The sequence below is a fragment of the Gossypium arboreum genome, chromosome 6, assembly GCF_025698485.1.
Source record: "Gossypium arboreum isolate Shixiya-1 chromosome 6, ASM2569848v2, whole genome shotgun sequence".
In the NCBI taxonomy this organism is placed as follows: domain Eukaryota; kingdom Viridiplantae; phylum Streptophyta; class Magnoliopsida; order Malvales; family Malvaceae; genus Gossypium; species Gossypium arboreum.
The window spans coordinates 7,562,685-7,579,536 of record NC_069075.1 but is presented as its reverse complement, the minus strand read 5'-3'; the positions used below and the strand labels follow the sequence as shown (position 1 = coordinate 7,579,536).

Here is a 16,852-nt window from a genome sequence, read left to right as displayed (position 1 = left end):
TGAATTAGTATTTCATGGTATATTGACAAAACATGTTTCTGACGAAAAATTGAGGCGGAAAGAAAATAGCAACATATGGAAAATGAGGCGGAAAGAAACCTTCTGACGGAACCAATAAGCTTAGGGTAAATTTTTTAAAACTCTTTGGTTTGGCAATTCACTTGATTATTAAAATATTTATGTAAGCAATAAAATACACAAATTATCACCCGAGTTGTTATGTCAGTGCTATTAAGATTTTTATAGTTTAATCATGTTTTCCATCTAACAAAAAGCATTTAACAAAATTTTAATAATCCAAACAAAAGAATTAAGATTAAACACTAGGTTAAAAAATTAATTGAATTTACGATTGAACCAAAATTTTTATTTTAATTTTTTTATAATTTTACGAATATTTTAATAATTTATTTAATCAAATAGGTTAAAATTGATGACTTAATTAATTCGACTATATTTATAAAATATTACTTTCAACATTATTCTGTGAGTTACATTATTTCTTCGCAACAAATTATATAATATAATTAAAATAAAATTAAAATAAAAAAATATGATTTACACAAACAAAACGAGATTCAAATTTAAAATATCAAAATTTAAAAAAAACTCAATCATACCAATAAACCGACCCCTTTGATTGTCCTTACCTGCAAATTGTGATTTCTTTTATGGTCTGGGTAAGGTGTTCCTTTTATAATTTCTTTTTGGCCAGTAGTGTTCTTTTATATTTAGTCAAGTTTGAAACATGCCACATCTTTTTCCAAGCCTATTATTGTCATTCCATACCCAGGGGAGGGTCTTTCGGTAATTATGCTTTCTCTGATTTTTGAGTGTTTGAGTGTGTTGACTCATCCTTATCCTTAGGGCGTAAGGCCCCTATAAAGAAAACGCTGCGTTTAATTCACTTCTCCCACTTTTCTTCCTTTCACTCTCCCCTCTTTGTCTTCGAAAAATATCTAGGGTTTTTCATCTTCTCCTTTCCTTCGCCTCTCTCTCTTTTGAAACTTTAATCGTAAGCTTTTTTTCTTCTATTGTTTCTCATTTTAGTATCTTGATTATTTTATTTTTGCTTTTTGTTTTTAATCTCATGCTCTTACGTCTCTAATTTCTTTATTATTGTTTGTAGATCTGAAATATTCTCGAGCTTTTTGTTTTCCGCTTTTTTTTCTATGTTCTTTTTTTCGTTTTTTATGATTTATAATTGTAATTTAGAGATGTATGAATTTAATTCTTTAGCCTGTTCGAATTGTGAACTGAAAAACTAAATCTCTTCCTCAATTTTGTTCCTTTTGAGTTAAATTTTTTCAGAGAAATTTATTGTATTTTTTCTTGTTTGTTCACGACATGTATAATGATATATAACATGAAATATGAGTTCGTTTATTTATTTCTTAATTGGATATAAAGAAGTTAACTTTTGAGAATTAAAATTAAAAACTTACTTGTTTAGAGGAATTTATTTTTTTTCTTGTTTATTTATGAGATGTATGATAGTAGACAACATGAAAATGAGCTTGTTTTGCTTTAATACTTGAATTTTCTCTGTGTGTGTCCAATTGGATTTAGAGAAGATACTTTTAAAGAATTAAAATTAAAACCTAGTTTTTCAGAGAAATTTATTTATTTATTCTTGTTTATTTATGAGATTCGTGATAGTAGATAGCATGAACTATGAATTTGTTTTACTGTTAATGCTTGATTTTTCTGTTGTGCAATTGGATTTAAAGAAGATGCTCTTAAAGAATTAAAAATAAAAATGGTAATACTTTGGGGGGGTAAACTGCATGGTTTTATTTATACAGAAGGTTCCTGTTAGAATTACCATTAAATTTTAATTGTCTGTTAAATTAAAAATTGATTTGTATTTTCTGTTCTACGATGGAAGCGAAAGGAAGAGTTTTAAGATGAATTGAGCTTAAAGTCTACTGTTGATTCCATGATTTAAGACAAAATCTTTCTTTTATGTTTTGTTATAATAATTGGAATGTTCTAATTATTTTAATTTGTGTGGCTGTATTTTCTTTCTAATGGAAGTTACTGCAGGGAAAGAAAAAATGCCTAGGTATGATGATCGCCGTGGTGGCACTCGCCTTTATGTTGGTCACTTGTCTTCAAGGACAAGATCACGTGATCTTGAGGACATGTTTAGCAGATATGGAAGGTAATCTAGTCTTTTTTTTTTTTTATGTTGAAGAATTCCTAAATTTATTTTATAGTTGCATTTAATTTAATGTGCTTGTTCCAAGTGTTCTGTTTGGGTGTTAGTGGTGGTTCTATTCTTTTTTATGGGTGCCTTTTAGGATAGGTTCAGGGTAGGGATGGCAAAACTTGAATCTCTTGATGGATTCCGAACCAATCCGTTCCAAATAGAGCGGATTATTTTTTTGAAAAGTGGATGCAGGGCGGGTCGGGGTGGTTATGATAATTGCTTGCCCCATTTCACCCCGCTCCACTATATGAAATTACATTGTATCCTTGTATATTTAACTATTAAAAGGGTAAAAATGTAATAATATATTATAGTTCATGTAGTTTATGTTTAAATAAATTTTAAAGAATCATATTTAAATATTTACTTAACTTTAAATTGATTGAAAACATTAAAGATAAGTAGCAAAATAAGTTGAAACGAAGTGGGTGAGGTGGGGATGGATGCATCTAACATCCATAGAGGTGGTAGTGGTCTTCAAGATTTTACATCCATAGTGGAGCAGGGTGGGCGGTGGAGTAGAGCGTGCCAACTATGGAGCGGTGGTGGATTTAGTGACATTTGCCTCTGCCCCGTTCCATTGCCATCCCTAGTTCAGGGTGTAGTGACAATGAAGTAGGAGAAAATAGTCATTGCCAAAACCCTTAATGTAGCACTTGACATCTGGTCCTCCTATTAAAATACGAGTGAGAGTGTTGCAACCCTCCACCTGTCTGTGTGGTTTAACTTGAATGATCTTGTTGAAGGTCCCTTGGCTTTTGCCTAACCTGGAGGTCTATGGTGAGAGGGTGACCTTGGTGGATTTGGCGAGTCTTTCTATAGTGTTATTGCGTGTTTTTATCGAAATGGCAACAATCTCAAAAGTGGGTGTTTTTGGTTCATCTGTGAGGGGCAAACTATCAACCCTTCGATAATTGTGTCCTGATGGCCTTACTGTTTCTGGCACCCGTTTACGCAGAGTACGTGATGTGGATATGAAGCGCGACTATGCATTCGTTGTATGTATATCTTTACTCGTAATTTTATCTGAAAAACTTTTCTGCGTTATATCTATAGATTTTTCACTATGTATTGAAAATATGATCTTTTACTTGGATTTTTTATTCTTTGTTCGTTTTGTGTGTGCTTTTGTTTGTTTCCTTGTTAACAGGAATTCAGTGACCCTAGAGATGCTGATGATGCAAGATATTCGTTGAATGGTCGAGACCTAGACGGATGCCGTATCATTGTGGAATTTGCCAAGGGAGTAAGTTTGCTGATTACTTGACTGCCACAATTTTCTAGAAACAATGCTACATGAAACCCATTGACAAATTTAACCATTCATTGGTTAATCTTATCATGTATATACATCCCTATTCCTTTATGCCTTTGGTATAAGTAATGAAAAATTTGCATGTTCATTTCAGTTGCTGCTGAGGTATTAGTAAAAAATGTTCTGAATGCTGACATGGGTTTTTGAAATCTGGTAGTAGAGACCTATAGATGGGATTAAAGCAGCAAAATGTGGTCTAGCAATAACTTTGGAACTTGGTACAACTTGCTAGTGAAGCCAATAATATTTGCATGTTTATGCCTTACGATTATGAGTTTGATGTTTAAATCAACGAATATGTCTAAATACTGCTGCCTAGAAGAAAGAGTTTAAAGCCGTTTACGTAACTACACATTAGAATATTGTTGTTGCCACTCGGTTTCTATATTAGAAACAAAATATGAGAACTGCTGGTGGGGTAGAAAGTGTTAAAACTTGCCTTGTTTGTGGAAACGTATACTGTGTCATTTCTCTTTCTCCTTGTTGCCCTAGACTTGACTCGATAGTGTTTGAATATTGAATCTGAATTGAATTGCATTTTAGGTGCCCCGAGGCCCTGGTGGATCTCGTGATTATGCTGGAAGAGGTCCTACTCCTGGATCTGGGCGCTGCTTCAATTGTGGAATCGATGGTCACTGGGCTCGTGATTGCAAAGCCGGCGATTGGAAGAATAAGTGTTACCGCTGTGGGGAACGAGGCCACATAGAAAGAGATTGTCAAAACAGTCCAAAGAAACTGAGGTCGTCCTCCCTCAAAGTCCCATCTACTTTTTGTTACTCTCACTAGTTTGGTCTGAAAAGGAGCGTAATCATATATTATCATATGAAAGCTTCTATTTTGTTTACTTGGGAAATGACTCTATTGTTGCAGCCGTAGACCACGGAGTTACTCGCGTTCACCCAGTGCCCGACGTGGTCGAAGCAGAAGCCGCAGTTACAGCCGAGGGCGTAGTGACAGGTTTGTATTTAGCTTTCCACATCCAAGATTCCGGATCTGATATGTGAATTATTTTTGTTTGGTTAACTGTTTATGCCTCTGTGTTGAGTCTTTGGGCCTTGTACAGTAGATCGAGATCACCTGTGAAGCGAGAAAGAAGTTTCGAGCGTGACGATAGAAGATCAAGGAGTCCTAAGCGCCACAGGCGTTCTCTGTCCCCAGTTCGGGGGAGGAAGCATAGTCCAGCACGTGATGAAAGAAGCCCACAAGAGAGACGTAGCCCATCCCCAAGGGATCGCAGACATGCCAATGGTTCGGATTACAGTGGGAGTCCCAGGGGGAGGAGCAGAACTCCAGATCGTGAAGCTGATGCTGAAGACAGGGATTATAAGAGCTCCGCAAAGGAAAATGGGAACAGCCGCAGTCCTAGCCCGCTCCCCAAAGATGATCGGAGCCCTATTTATGATGAAGAAGATGATGAGAATCATGCATCTCCGAGACGCAGCGAATCAAATTAAGTTGCAGTGGTTTGAATGGGGTAGGTGTTGGTTACAATCTGTGTTTGTTAGAAACTTTTGAGTTAATATATATTTGATGGATAATTTTGTGTTCTGGAATATTAAAACACTTTTTTATTTAAGTCTATTTATATAAATTACCTTTTTTTTATCTTGTCTTGCAATAGTGGATAATGAATTTTTTTCATAAAATATGCCAAAAGTTAAATATTTATTTATATTGGATATATTCATTTACATATTGGATTAGTGTCTTTGCTTGTATAAACTAGTTTTTCCATCCAATATTCGAACAAATATTTTAACTATCTAATGTCACGTGTTTAATATAATTTCCGAAATGAAGAGCCAATAAATACATTTTATATATTTTTGATATTCTATAATTTATTAGAAGTTGTTTTGAATTATGAATTTATATTTTTTTATTTTAATAACTTATTAGGATTTTTATGAGATTTTAAATTATTTTTATAAGTTTTATAATTTTTAGCATTTTATACTTTTAAAATATATTGTTTAACAATTTTAAGTTTTTTTATATATTAAGGAAAAAATAAGATTAAAATAAATATTGTCACATCTCATTATTTGATTGGATTATTAATTAATTTATCGGTTAACACGATGAAAGATATAAATCATTAAGGGATAGGTTTTAGCTTTTTTCTATTAATGATAAGGGTTCATTTGAGTATAAATTTAATATAGAAACTCATTTGATTTTTTGATTTTTCTTAAAATCTTGTTGAACTTATAAACATTTTTAAACGTGCATCTCTAAAATAGTGTATTTCTAACTATCAATAATTTTTAAAATCGAAATTTATATATATTTTCATATGTTTTAACTTATTGTTGTTGGTTTAGATGGTGCGAAGGCAAGTTTTTTAAGTCTCATTTACAATTTTTTTTTCTGTAAATGTATCTTCAAAAATTTAAAAAAAATCATAAAGAAGAAAATTGTGTCCTATTGCTATTTTTGTTTTACTGAATGTGTAAAAGAATGAAGGAATAAAGGTTTACTGAATGATTCTTTTTAGTTGAAGTTGAAGTAGTAAATTTTGTTTTAAAAAATTGAAAAAGCAAAAGGTTTCCTACTATGTATCCATATTTCTTCACTTGTTAAAATTTTATTCATAAAATTAATTTCCCACTTACTGAATATATTTTTAAGTTGAAACAAAAGTTTTGATAAGTTTATTTAAATATGTTTTTTATTATTTAATTCATTATTCAAAATAAAAATATTTTAATCTATTCTGTAATTACAGGATTGGAGTAAATACATGGTTTCTATAATACCCAAATTTCCCTTGATATTAATTTTGCAAATTTATAGTCAATATTGTTGTTTCATTACATTAATTAAGATATTATTGGACTTATTTATCATCATTAATGTGTTTAATAGTTAGGGTGAGCAAAATTGATCTGATTTAAAATATTCGATAAAAAAATTCAAATTTTAAATTAAATAGTTTGAGTTATTCGAGTTAATCAAATCAACTCGAATAAAAAATTTCAAATTTTTCAGTTTAACTTGAATATAAATTATACAATTCGAGTTACCCAAAAATCCAAATAATAAAATGCAAAACTACGTCGTTTTGATAAATGTTTGCCCATCGGCATTACTTAAGTAGTTAAATAATCTTGTATTTCACCTACTAGTTAAATAATTAGTCTATGTAAACGTAACAATGAGTATAAATAATATGATTTATTAACTCGATTTGACTCAAAATTTTTTTACTCGATTCAAAAAAAATTCAAATTGACTTTGATTGCTAATATAGGATTCGACAACTCGATTAACTCTAAATTTTTTTACTTGATTTGACTCAACTTGTAACACCCCTTACCCGTATTCGTTGCCGGAATAGGGTACGAGGCATTACCGGAGTTTACCGAATTAATTTTCCGTTATTACGAGTTAAATACTATTCATTTACTAAAACATGTCATGACATTCTTTAGATGGGCCTCCAAAGCCCAAAACATACTTCGGAACCAAACCAGAATTAAATCGAAACCATAGGGAATTTTTTGGAAAATCCCAAAGTTTTTTTTTTTAATTTATAAGCTCAATATAACCCCTTTATAAATATCTAACCTTCCCTACAAATTTTAAAACCGAGACCAATCCAACCAACCAATTCATTTCAACCAATTTCATACCAAATTATACTTCTATTATAATTATACCATTTAACATATTCATCATTCTTTCATTTAATGCATATTCATTAAACAAGTCTTAGCATTTATATAATCATCAAACCTTATACATGCCATATAAATAAAAAAGGAAATTTACAAAAGCTACCGGAGATAATCTGGATAGTGTGATTCTCTGTGTTGATCCGATCCTCCGTATACTTCCACGTCAATCTATAAGAGACATTGAATATATTCAAGTAAGCTTATAGAAGCTTAGTAAGTTCATAGGCATAAAACATAAATCTTACCAAATATTCAGACACTTATACAACATACACAATTTTTAAGTTCACCTGTCAACCACAATCATTGGTGAGTTCTCTTGTATAAACTCACTACCACTTATCCATTTCCTTTAATTCTTTTGGGTCCATTTATCATATACCATTCTTAATCAAATTAGGGAACGGTTACGGAAAATTGAGTACTCCACTTTCATTTTGCCATAGTATAACTATGGTCTTACGTATGATCACTTATCACTTTTTGAACTCATAGTCCTGCCACGATCTTACACAGATCACATTTATCACTTGTCACTTGTCATTGATCAGATAAGTGTAGCTAAAGCTACCACTTATCACTTGTCACTAATCAGATAAGTGTAGCTAAGGCTACCACTTATCACTTGTCACTTGTCACTGATTAGAAGTACTCAAATCTGACGTTCCGCTCAATTTGATCGTTTAGTCGGTTTTTGCTTGTTATTTTATTCTCAATTCATTAATAAATATATCTCATCATACATTATATAATTCATAAAATTAACACTTAATCATTAAATTTAAGCTATATGAACTTACCTGGGTCGATTTGCAAAATTTGTGAAAGTTCAGGGATTAATCAACTACTTTTTCTTTTCCTCGATTTGTTTTGGGTTCTCGATCTATCATTGTAAAATCATTCACTTATCAGTATTGACTTCATCTTCACTCTATTTCACATTCTTAATGCTTATAACCCGCTTATAAGTAATATTATCTATAATTTTATTATTTACTTATGTATATTCCAATGTTGTCCATCCATGCCATAGTCACTAATTATTTTTATCTTGAGCTATAGAACTCCAAATTAGGATCTGCTAATTTTCCATGAAACTAGACTCACATATCTTCTTATAAGAAAATTTTCAGAATTTTTGGTTTAGCCAATAAGTACAATTTATTTTTTAAAGTCACCCCTGTTCTGCAGTCTGATAGTTCCAACCCTTCTTCACTAAAAATTAATTATCTTCTTGTACGGAAATCTAATGATGTTTATTTTTGTTTCTATTGAAAATAGACTCATTAGGGGTTTTAAAAATATAAATTTAAGCCCATAATTATTTTTATCCAATTTTTGATGATTTTCCAAAGTCAGAACAAGGGAACCCGAAATTATTCTAACCTTGTCTCACAAAATCTATTATATCTCATGATTTACAATTCTGTTGCTTACACAATTTCTTCTATAAGAAATTAGACTAAATAAGCTTTAATTTCATATTTTATTCATTCTCTAATTCGATTTCTACAATTTTTTTTGAATTTTCAAAGTTAAACTACTGCTACTGTCAAAAACTGTTTTAGTACAAATATTGATTTTGATTTTTGCCCCAACTTTCACAGTACATACAATTCAGTCCTTGCTCAATTAACCCCTCAATTAAGCTAATTTTTCCCAACTAATACTTTACCTAGACATTATAAGTTATTTCAAAATTATTTAAATTCAGAATTTCCACATAAAACCCTAACTTCAAACTCTTTCACTATTAGGTCCCAAAAATTCACTTTCTATTCAATTCTTTCAATAAAATCAGCATATAAACAATTTAAAGCTCTAATGCCATGCTAAATCATCATATACTTCCAGAAAATATTCATAGAAACTTTCAATTTCTTTCATAAAATCAAAAACTAATGAATTTAACAAGTGGACCTAGTTGTAAAAGTCACAAAAATACAAAAATTTCAAGAAATAACTAAGAATTGAACTTACTTGTAGTAAAAATATGAAAAAACAGCTCAAGGAAAGCCTTCTATGGTGTTTTTTCTGATGAGAATGCAGAAAAATAAAGAGAAATATTACCCTTAATTCTCCTTTATTAAGTAAATTTTGCAATATTCCAATTTTACCCTTAGTTCTCCATATTTTCTTGCTGATTTCATGCCCTTGCCGTCCAGCCCAAATAGACCTTGGGTCTATTTGCCTTTTAAACCCTCTTTCTTTTATCATTTAAGCTATTTAATTATTTTCTAAAATTTTACATTTGTTACAATTTAATCCTTTTTATTCAATTAACTATCGAAACTTTAAAATTTCTTGACGAAACTTTAATACTAACCTATTAACACTCCATAAATATTTATAAAAATATTTATGGCTCGTTTTAAAATTTTCAAAGTCTCGATACCTCTTTTTTATTATAATTATTTTAATATTTATTTCTAGTCCACTATTCGCTACTTCAAAAATTTTCCTAACTTCATATCTAACTTATATTCACTAAATTAATAATATTTTCTACTCATTTGTTGGATTTAGTGATCTCGAATCACTGTTCCGACACTATTGAAAATTTAGGCTATTACACAACTCATTGAATGTTCACACCTACTAATAGTGTCATATCGACATGAAGTGCATGTAGATTGCCATGCAAATTATAATGCCAACTTTATTAAAAAATTGTTTAATCCATATTTTTATTAAAGAGAAGTGACTTGATACTTTTTAAAAGGTTTATGGTCAAATTTAGCTAAAAAAAAAAAGAATAATGGTCAAATTGACAAAAATATGTAAACATTGAGAGCTAAATTTATCATTATGCCTAATTTCTAATATGAAAATTTTGGCTTAATTAACCCTAGGCCCTTACCTATACCCTTTCGATATTTAAAATTTAATCTCTTTAATTACATTTCTAATTTGAAAATTAAAGTCCAATTGATACACTAATAATGAATTTCATCACATTTAAATATGTGGCATTTTAATTGATAACACATTAAATTTAACATAAATAAATTAATAGTATTATCAAAAGAATTTTAATTTTAAATTATAGAAGTAAAGAAAAATTGAGTATAATCTCAATATTTATATATTTTATTAATTTGATTATTATTCTTTGTTTTGAGATAAATTCAACTCTCAACATTTTAGCTTTTAATAGAAATGTTGACTGACTTTAATATACAACCAGGTCTTTTTTAAAGGAAACAATTATGACTTTTGTTGAATTGGAAATGTTGTGTTTATTCTTTTCTTTTCTTTCCAAAAAACTTAAATTTCTTAATAATATTCACTCAATTTTTACTTGACTTGGAAATGTTGTGTTTACTTGACTTGTTGTTTTGAAAATAATGGTTGACTAAAAATTATTTTAAAACTTTTGATATATTCACTCAATTTTTTTAATAATCAATAACATAAAGATTTAATTCGATTTTTTTGGTGAAAAAAAACAAAACTTAAAAAATTAAATTACACTGGTATAATAAAAAAAACAATTATTTTTTGTCGCTCTGAAGGGCTCTTAAAAATCTCTAGGAGTAATTGGCAAAACATTAACTCCCTCCATATCAACAGTTACTATTTTTGCAATTCGATCTGTGACAATATTGGCCTCCCTTGGAACATGTCTAACCACCCAATGCTGAAAATTTCGTAACCTCTGTTGAATCCGTCTAACCAATGCTGAGTTTCAATTAGCATATATACACTCCTTTGCAAAGTATAGACTACCTCAAGGCTATTAGTGTGAATGGAAATCTTGTTCAAATCACGGTCTTTGTAAAAGAGTCAACCCATCTAAGATATCCTCACAATTCAGCGTCAAAAACCGAACACAACCTTAGAGAGTGATTAAATCCCATAATCCAATTCCCTTGATCATTTCGTATCACTCCCCCTGTAAAAGCATATCCTGTACTCAAATTAACAACTCCATCAATGTGCAAATGAATCCAATTTACTGAAAGAAAATTCCTTTTAGCAGTGGTGAGTCTTCTTTTCAAAGCTTTATTGTGTGTACTCCAAAATGGTTTCGCCCACGTGATAGAGACTTTGATAATCTCATTTGCTTCCCACATTAAACCTTGGAATACAAAAAGATTTATGTTCCATATTCTCTATGCTATAAGACCAATTAAGCTTGCTCGACTAACTTCTAAGGAATCAAACAATTTATGAGATTGTAAATTTGAAATTAACCAATCCGAAATGTTGGAAGTGAAGAACCAGCTATCAAATCTTGAAGGAATTACCTGTCTCCAAACCTCTCTTGCCGCCAAACAGTCTCTAAGAACATGCAAATTGCTTTCTTCAACATGACCACAAACCAGGCAAGATGCTTCCTAACCAATGCCTCGCCTTACGCGCTCCATGTTAGTGAGAAGGCGTTGTTTGAAAGTGAGCTATAGAAAAAGTCGAACTCTTTGAGGACCTTTGAAATTCCATGGAGATTTCCACATCGGATCCTTGGGATTCCAATGATCTTCCTTCAATGATCAATAGACACCCTTCACCAGCAATTCCCTTTAAAATTAGGCGCCCATGAAATCCTATTCGATCCATCAACAGGATGTGGAGGAGGAATACTCACAATATGACTAGTAATTGTTTCAAGGACCCATATACGAAAGAAATCAATATTCTAATTAGCTTCCAAAGTTACCATATCTTCAAGTCAGCAATTCGTTTCCAAATTCCAATGCGAAGGTATTCGATCTATTAAAGGTCCAATCAGTGGTATCTAAGGATCCAGCCAGCAACGAATAGATTTCCCATCCCCCACCGACCATATTGGATTGTCTCTAAACAAAGGCCATATCTTGGACAACGCTTTCCAAAGAAAAGAACTATTGTTTCTCATAAAGCTTTCAGGCAAATTATCCTTCAACCCATACTTTGCTATTAAGCCAATAGATTGTTAGTAAGTTAAATCCATAGTAAAGTAGTTATGATTAATATTAATTGTAATTGAAGTATTAACTAAGTTCATAAATGATATTAAGAATTAGTCAATGGTTAATTTTGTGGGGCTGAATTGTCTACTTTATTGAATTGAAACAAACGTCTAAAAATGAGATAGACTTGGACTTATGACTTACTTGGCTGTTGTTACAATAGACGAGACATACCTTTGTTCCTTAACTTTGTACTTGTTTTCTTCTTTTTTTGGAGAAAAAAAAAATGGGAAGCCTTTGCCTGGTTTTGATGGTGTTGCAACTTTCATGGAGTCTGTCTTCTTCTGTTCCTCCTCCATCCTCTCATTTATGTCTCCCACACCAGAGAGATGCTTTGCTCCATTTTAAAACCACCATTTCTGTTGATTGCGATTTTTATCATGATGATGGTTATCGAGATCCTTATCCCAGGATAGACATAGAGTCATGGAACAAAAGCATTGATTGTTGTTCATGGAAGGGAGTGAAATGCAACAACGTGACTGGTCATGTAATCGGCATGGATCTTAGTCACAGTTGCCTTGTTGGTTCTCTCTTTGCAAACAACAGCCTCTTTCAACTTCACAACCTCCAACAATGGCTTGATTTGAGCTCCAACAACCTCAGAGGCTCTCTTCTTGAGAACACTAGCAGCTTGTTTCACTTTCATGGACTCCGACGACTCAACCTTGCTGATAATGGTTTCGATGGCATCATCTCATCAAAATTATTTAGCCAGTTGGTGAGTTTAACCCATCTTAATCTCTCTTATAATGGGTTCTTTGATGATAATGAATCATATTTGAGATTTGATGGCCATGGTTTCGACATGCTTGCAAGAAACTTGACCAAATTAAGAAACCTTGTGCTTGACACTGTAGATATGTCTGATGTTGCACTTACTTCTTTACTGAACTTGTCTTCGTCACTAGAACATTTGAGTTTCAGTTGGTGTCAATTGCATGGGGAATTTCCAACTCAAGCTTTTCAGCTTCCAAACCTCAAAGTTTTAGATTTAAGTGGGAATGAGAATCTCGCAGGTTATCTCCCTAACACAAACTGGAGTAGTGGCCTTGAGTTGTTGGACCTTTCCGAATGTGGTTTTAAGGGGTCAATTCCAGCATCATGTGGAAATCTCACTCAAATCATTTCCGTTGGTTTAGAAGGAAATTCGCTTGAAGGACAGATTCCAGATGTTTTTGGAAACCTTAGAAAATTAACTTCTTTGAGCTTTTCTTCATGCAATTTGAGTGGTCCACTTCCAATAACTATCTTCAACCTCACAAAAATTACCCATTTGGATTTGTCATATAATCACTTGGAAGGTCCCTTTCCAAATCATGTTAGTGAGCTTCAATTTCTGGAGGAACTTTTGTTATCATATAACTCTATAAGTGGTGGAGTACCATCTTGGCTGTTTACTCTGCCATCTCTTCTACAGTTGGAGCTCAGTTATAACAAACTAGTGGGTTCGATCGATCGAATTCAGAAGCCTAGTTCCATCCAAGAGGTTTATTTGAGTTATAATAACATTAGTGGTTCAATACCGTGTTCCATTTTTGATCTTGTGAACCTTACTTCACTTGATTTGTCATCGAACAACTTGAGTGGTCCAATACCAGATTCCATTTTTGATCTTGTGAACCTTACTTCACTTGATTTGTCATCAAACGACTTGAGTGGTGGCATCAAATCAGATATGCTTTCAAAACTCACGAGTCTTGAATTTCTTGATGTTTCAAGTAATAGTTTATTATCATTAAGCACAAGCGGCAATGATGTGAACTATTCTTTCCCCCAGCTTACAACTGTGATATTCTCTGGTTGTAGCGTAAGGCAGTTCCCGAATTTCTTTCGAACATCGAAGTTGACATTTTTAGACCTTTCTAATAACGTGATTTCTGGTGGAATTTCCAAATGGGAAGCTGAAGGGTGGGAAGGATTGATATCTTTGGACCTTTCTCATAACTTCTTGACTGCTTTGGAGCAATTTCCGGGAAACAATTTGGGATATCTCAACCTTCGTTCCAACTTGCTTCAAGGACCAATTCTCTCAACTTGCTTGAATCCTCAAATTCCAAGTTCAAAGGAGTTGTCAGTGATCATCATTTCAAAGAATAAATTGACAGGAAACATCCCTTCTTCTGTTTGCAATTTAAGTTCACTTGATGTTTTGGACTTGTCCGAAAACAGCTTGAGTGGAACTATTTCTGATTGTTTTGGAAATTTACGGTCTCTCGAGTTCATGAATTTGCAGATGAACAACTTCTATGGCAAGATCCCTGATTCTTTTGTGAATAATAGTAAGTTGAGCCATCTTTTACTGAATGACAATCTATTGGAAGGATTAGTACCACCATCTTTGGCTAATTGTATTTCATTGGAACTTTTAAATTTAGGGAAAAACAAGTTATCAGATAGGTTTCCCTATTGGTTAGCTTCACTTCCAAGATTGCAAATTCTAATACTGAGATTTAATAGGTTTCATGGATCATTGCCTCATTCCATAGCTTCATTTAGTTTTTCTGTATTGCGAATAATTGATCTCTCTGGAAATGAGTTCACAGGTACATTGCCCACGAAACTCTTTCAAAATTTGAGAGCAATGAAAGGTAAACCTGATGAGTTCTACTCCGCAACTTTCAAAAATATGATGATATATGGCAGTAGTATTTATGAAATTCCTGTGAAAGTAACAACGAAAAGATTGGAGCTTGAATTGACGAAGGCTGTGGCCATTTTTGTATCTATGGACTTGTCAAACAATCAATTCTGTGGAGAAATTCCTGAGGAAGTCGGGCAACTTGTTTACCTACAAATGCTCAACTTCTCTCACAACAACTTCATCGGTCCTATCCCAGCATCGTTTGGAAATTTGGTAGCACTTGAATCGTTAGATCTTTCATCAAATAAGCTTGGCGGTAGGATTCCATCTGAAATGACAAATTTGACATTTCTTGAAGTGTTTAATCTTTCAGAAAACAATCTTGTTGGACCAATTCCTCATGGGAATCAATTCAATACCTTTAATAATGACTCCTACGGCAGTAACTTGGGATTGTGTGGATTACCATTGTCCAAGCAATGTGTCTGTAATAGCCAATTTTGGCCTAAAAAGAACCCAAACCAAATAAACAAAAAATAGTCCAATACATGGCCCAAAATTAAAACAAAACCTAGCCCAACTACCCAAATTGTTTCAGCAACCCTAGCCTCTTTCTTCAGCTGCCGCTCACCCCACGCATGCCAACCACCGCGCATGCCACCTCGGTCACCACACCCCTGAACGTTGCCTCTTCCACGCGTCGCATAGCACCTGCAATGAAAGCAAATACAAAGACAAAAGGAAGCACGCGAATGATGGGGGAAAAGATAAACAAAAGAGCAAAAACAAAATAAAGAATAAAAGAAATGTTTTGGAGATCGGCTTTAAAAAAAAGAAAAAGGCCAAAATCTCATTTTTTGGAGTAGAGGAGATTGTACTGAAAAAGGGGAACACGAACTTTAGCAAACAAAATCACAATAGCAAAAACACGAAGGTTGATTTTATTGCTAGTCTTGTTCTATGTTCTGATTTCATTTATTTTTTTGTATCATTTGTTTTTTTATTTTTATTTTTATACGAAAATAGACAAAGGAAAGAGGAGGGGAGAAGAACACTTTGAATGGGGAGAATAATAAAGAAGAACAAACTTTCAAAAAATGAGATTTTTTGGTTTTCAGTTCTGGTTCTCGTCTGCTATTTCGTTCCTTTTTTTCATTTCACGAAATATTAATAAAAGAAAGAAAAAGACTTACTTCCGATTCACGGTACGAGTACGTTTCGGTGTCCTCTCGCCGATCTGGAGGCCGTCGAACCCCGGGGTTTCGACCATTGGCCGTGGTGGGAGTAAGGAATCGGAAGTTCCTCTTTTTTGCTTTGCGGTGGCCATGGAGGGAGGGAGAGCAAGGGACCCTCTGTTTCCTTCTTGAAACAATAGAAACTGAAATAAAAAGGAGAAAGCGAATGGCTAAAGGGGTCACGAAGCGGCAGCATTTTTAAAAGGCTAAAATGGGATATTTTCAGGTCATGGTCCCTCCTCTTTTCTGCGCTTATCTGATTTAATCCCTTTTGCATTTTCTTTTAAATTTAGCCCATTTACTTCATTTCATTTTCGCTTTAATCCTTGGCCTATGAAGTCAAAATGCATCGCATTGGATTCGGGATATTGTCTCATTTAGTCCTCACAATTTCGAGCGTTTGATTTAGACTTTGGTAGCTTTACATTACTTATAATGTATCTTTGTTTCTTTTACTCTTTTATTTGGTATTGCTTTTCTATTTCGATTCGTTTTACCACGTTTTATTAGTGCTTCATTTGCTATTTACCTAGAGGTTATAATGTATTTTGTTTTAAAATTTATGTGTCATTTGTATATCTGCCTTCTTTTTAAAAACAAAAATTCTTTTATGGGCGTTTATTCTAAGTTTTCTTTTACCCATCAATTCTTATAACATATACACATGTAGTTTATTTCATTTTACTCTTCATTAGAATTGTTTATTCCAAGTTTTATATGTCGATTACTTTAAATATAAATATTATCTATGTTATGTTCTCTTTTGTAATTTGTTTGCTTATTTTATATTTAGTTAATTTGCATGCCTATTTTGGTAAAAAAATTATATTATTTTATCTTATGTTGAAAACATTATTAAGTAACACATTATATA

General features: G+C 32.5%; 3 protein-coding genes across 11 annotated transcripts; 2 read left to right on the top strand and 1 right to left on the bottom strand.

The window, feature by feature from the left end:
- Positions 1–864: 864 nt before the first annotated feature.
- LOC108486528 (serine/arginine-rich splicing factor RS2Z32-like) lies at positions 865–5,132 on the top strand. Of its 8 annotated transcripts, none has more exons than XM_017790628.2 (7): positions 865–1,015; positions 2,047–2,164; positions 3,171–3,210; positions 3,363–3,458; positions 4,071–4,267; positions 4,398–4,484; positions 4,591–5,132. In XM_017790628.2, exons 2-7 carry the CDS (start codon positions 2,058–2,060, stop codon positions 4,979–4,981), a joined length of 918 nt encoding a protein of 305 aa, XP_017646117.1. In that variant the 5' UTR covers positions 865–1,015; positions 2,047–2,057; the 3' UTR covers positions 4,982–5,132. The 8 variants fall into 8 exon arrangements, with proteins under 8 accessions (XP_017646117.1, XP_052885651.1, XP_052885648.1 ...); XM_053029691.1 differs by having other exon boundaries at positions 2,038–2,164; positions 4,404–4,484; XM_053029688.1 differs by having other exon boundaries at positions 2,038–2,164; positions 4,404–4,484; positions 4,573–5,132.
- Positions 5,133–12,385: 7,253 nt separating this feature from the next.
- LOC108485181 (receptor-like protein 9DC1) lies at positions 12,386–14,754 on the top strand. Its single transcript, XM_053029264.1, has 2 exons — positions 12,386–14,559; positions 14,706–14,754. Exons 1-2 carry the CDS (start codon positions 12,386–12,388, stop codon positions 14,752–14,754), a joined length of 2,223 nt encoding a protein of 740 aa, XP_052885224.1.
- A 243-nt stretch (positions 14,755–14,997) lies between these two features.
- Positions 14,998–16,143, bottom strand: LOC108485957 (uncharacterized). Of its 2 annotated transcripts, XR_008284349.1 has the most exons (3): positions 15,937–16,143; positions 15,163–15,454; positions 14,998–15,071 (listed from the first exon to the last, which is right to left on the bottom strand). XR_008284349.1 is itself a non-coding variant. In XM_017789794.2 (2 exons), exons 1-2 carry the CDS (start codon positions 16,068–16,070, stop codon positions 15,178–15,180), a joined length of 411 nt encoding a protein of 136 aa, XP_017645283.1. In that variant the 5' UTR covers positions 16,071–16,143; the 3' UTR covers positions 14,998–15,177. The 2 variants fall into 2 exon arrangements, 1 of the variants encoding a protein (XP_017645283.1); XM_017789794.2 differs by having other exon boundaries at positions 14,998–15,454.
- Positions 16,144–16,852: the final 709 nt, after the last annotated feature.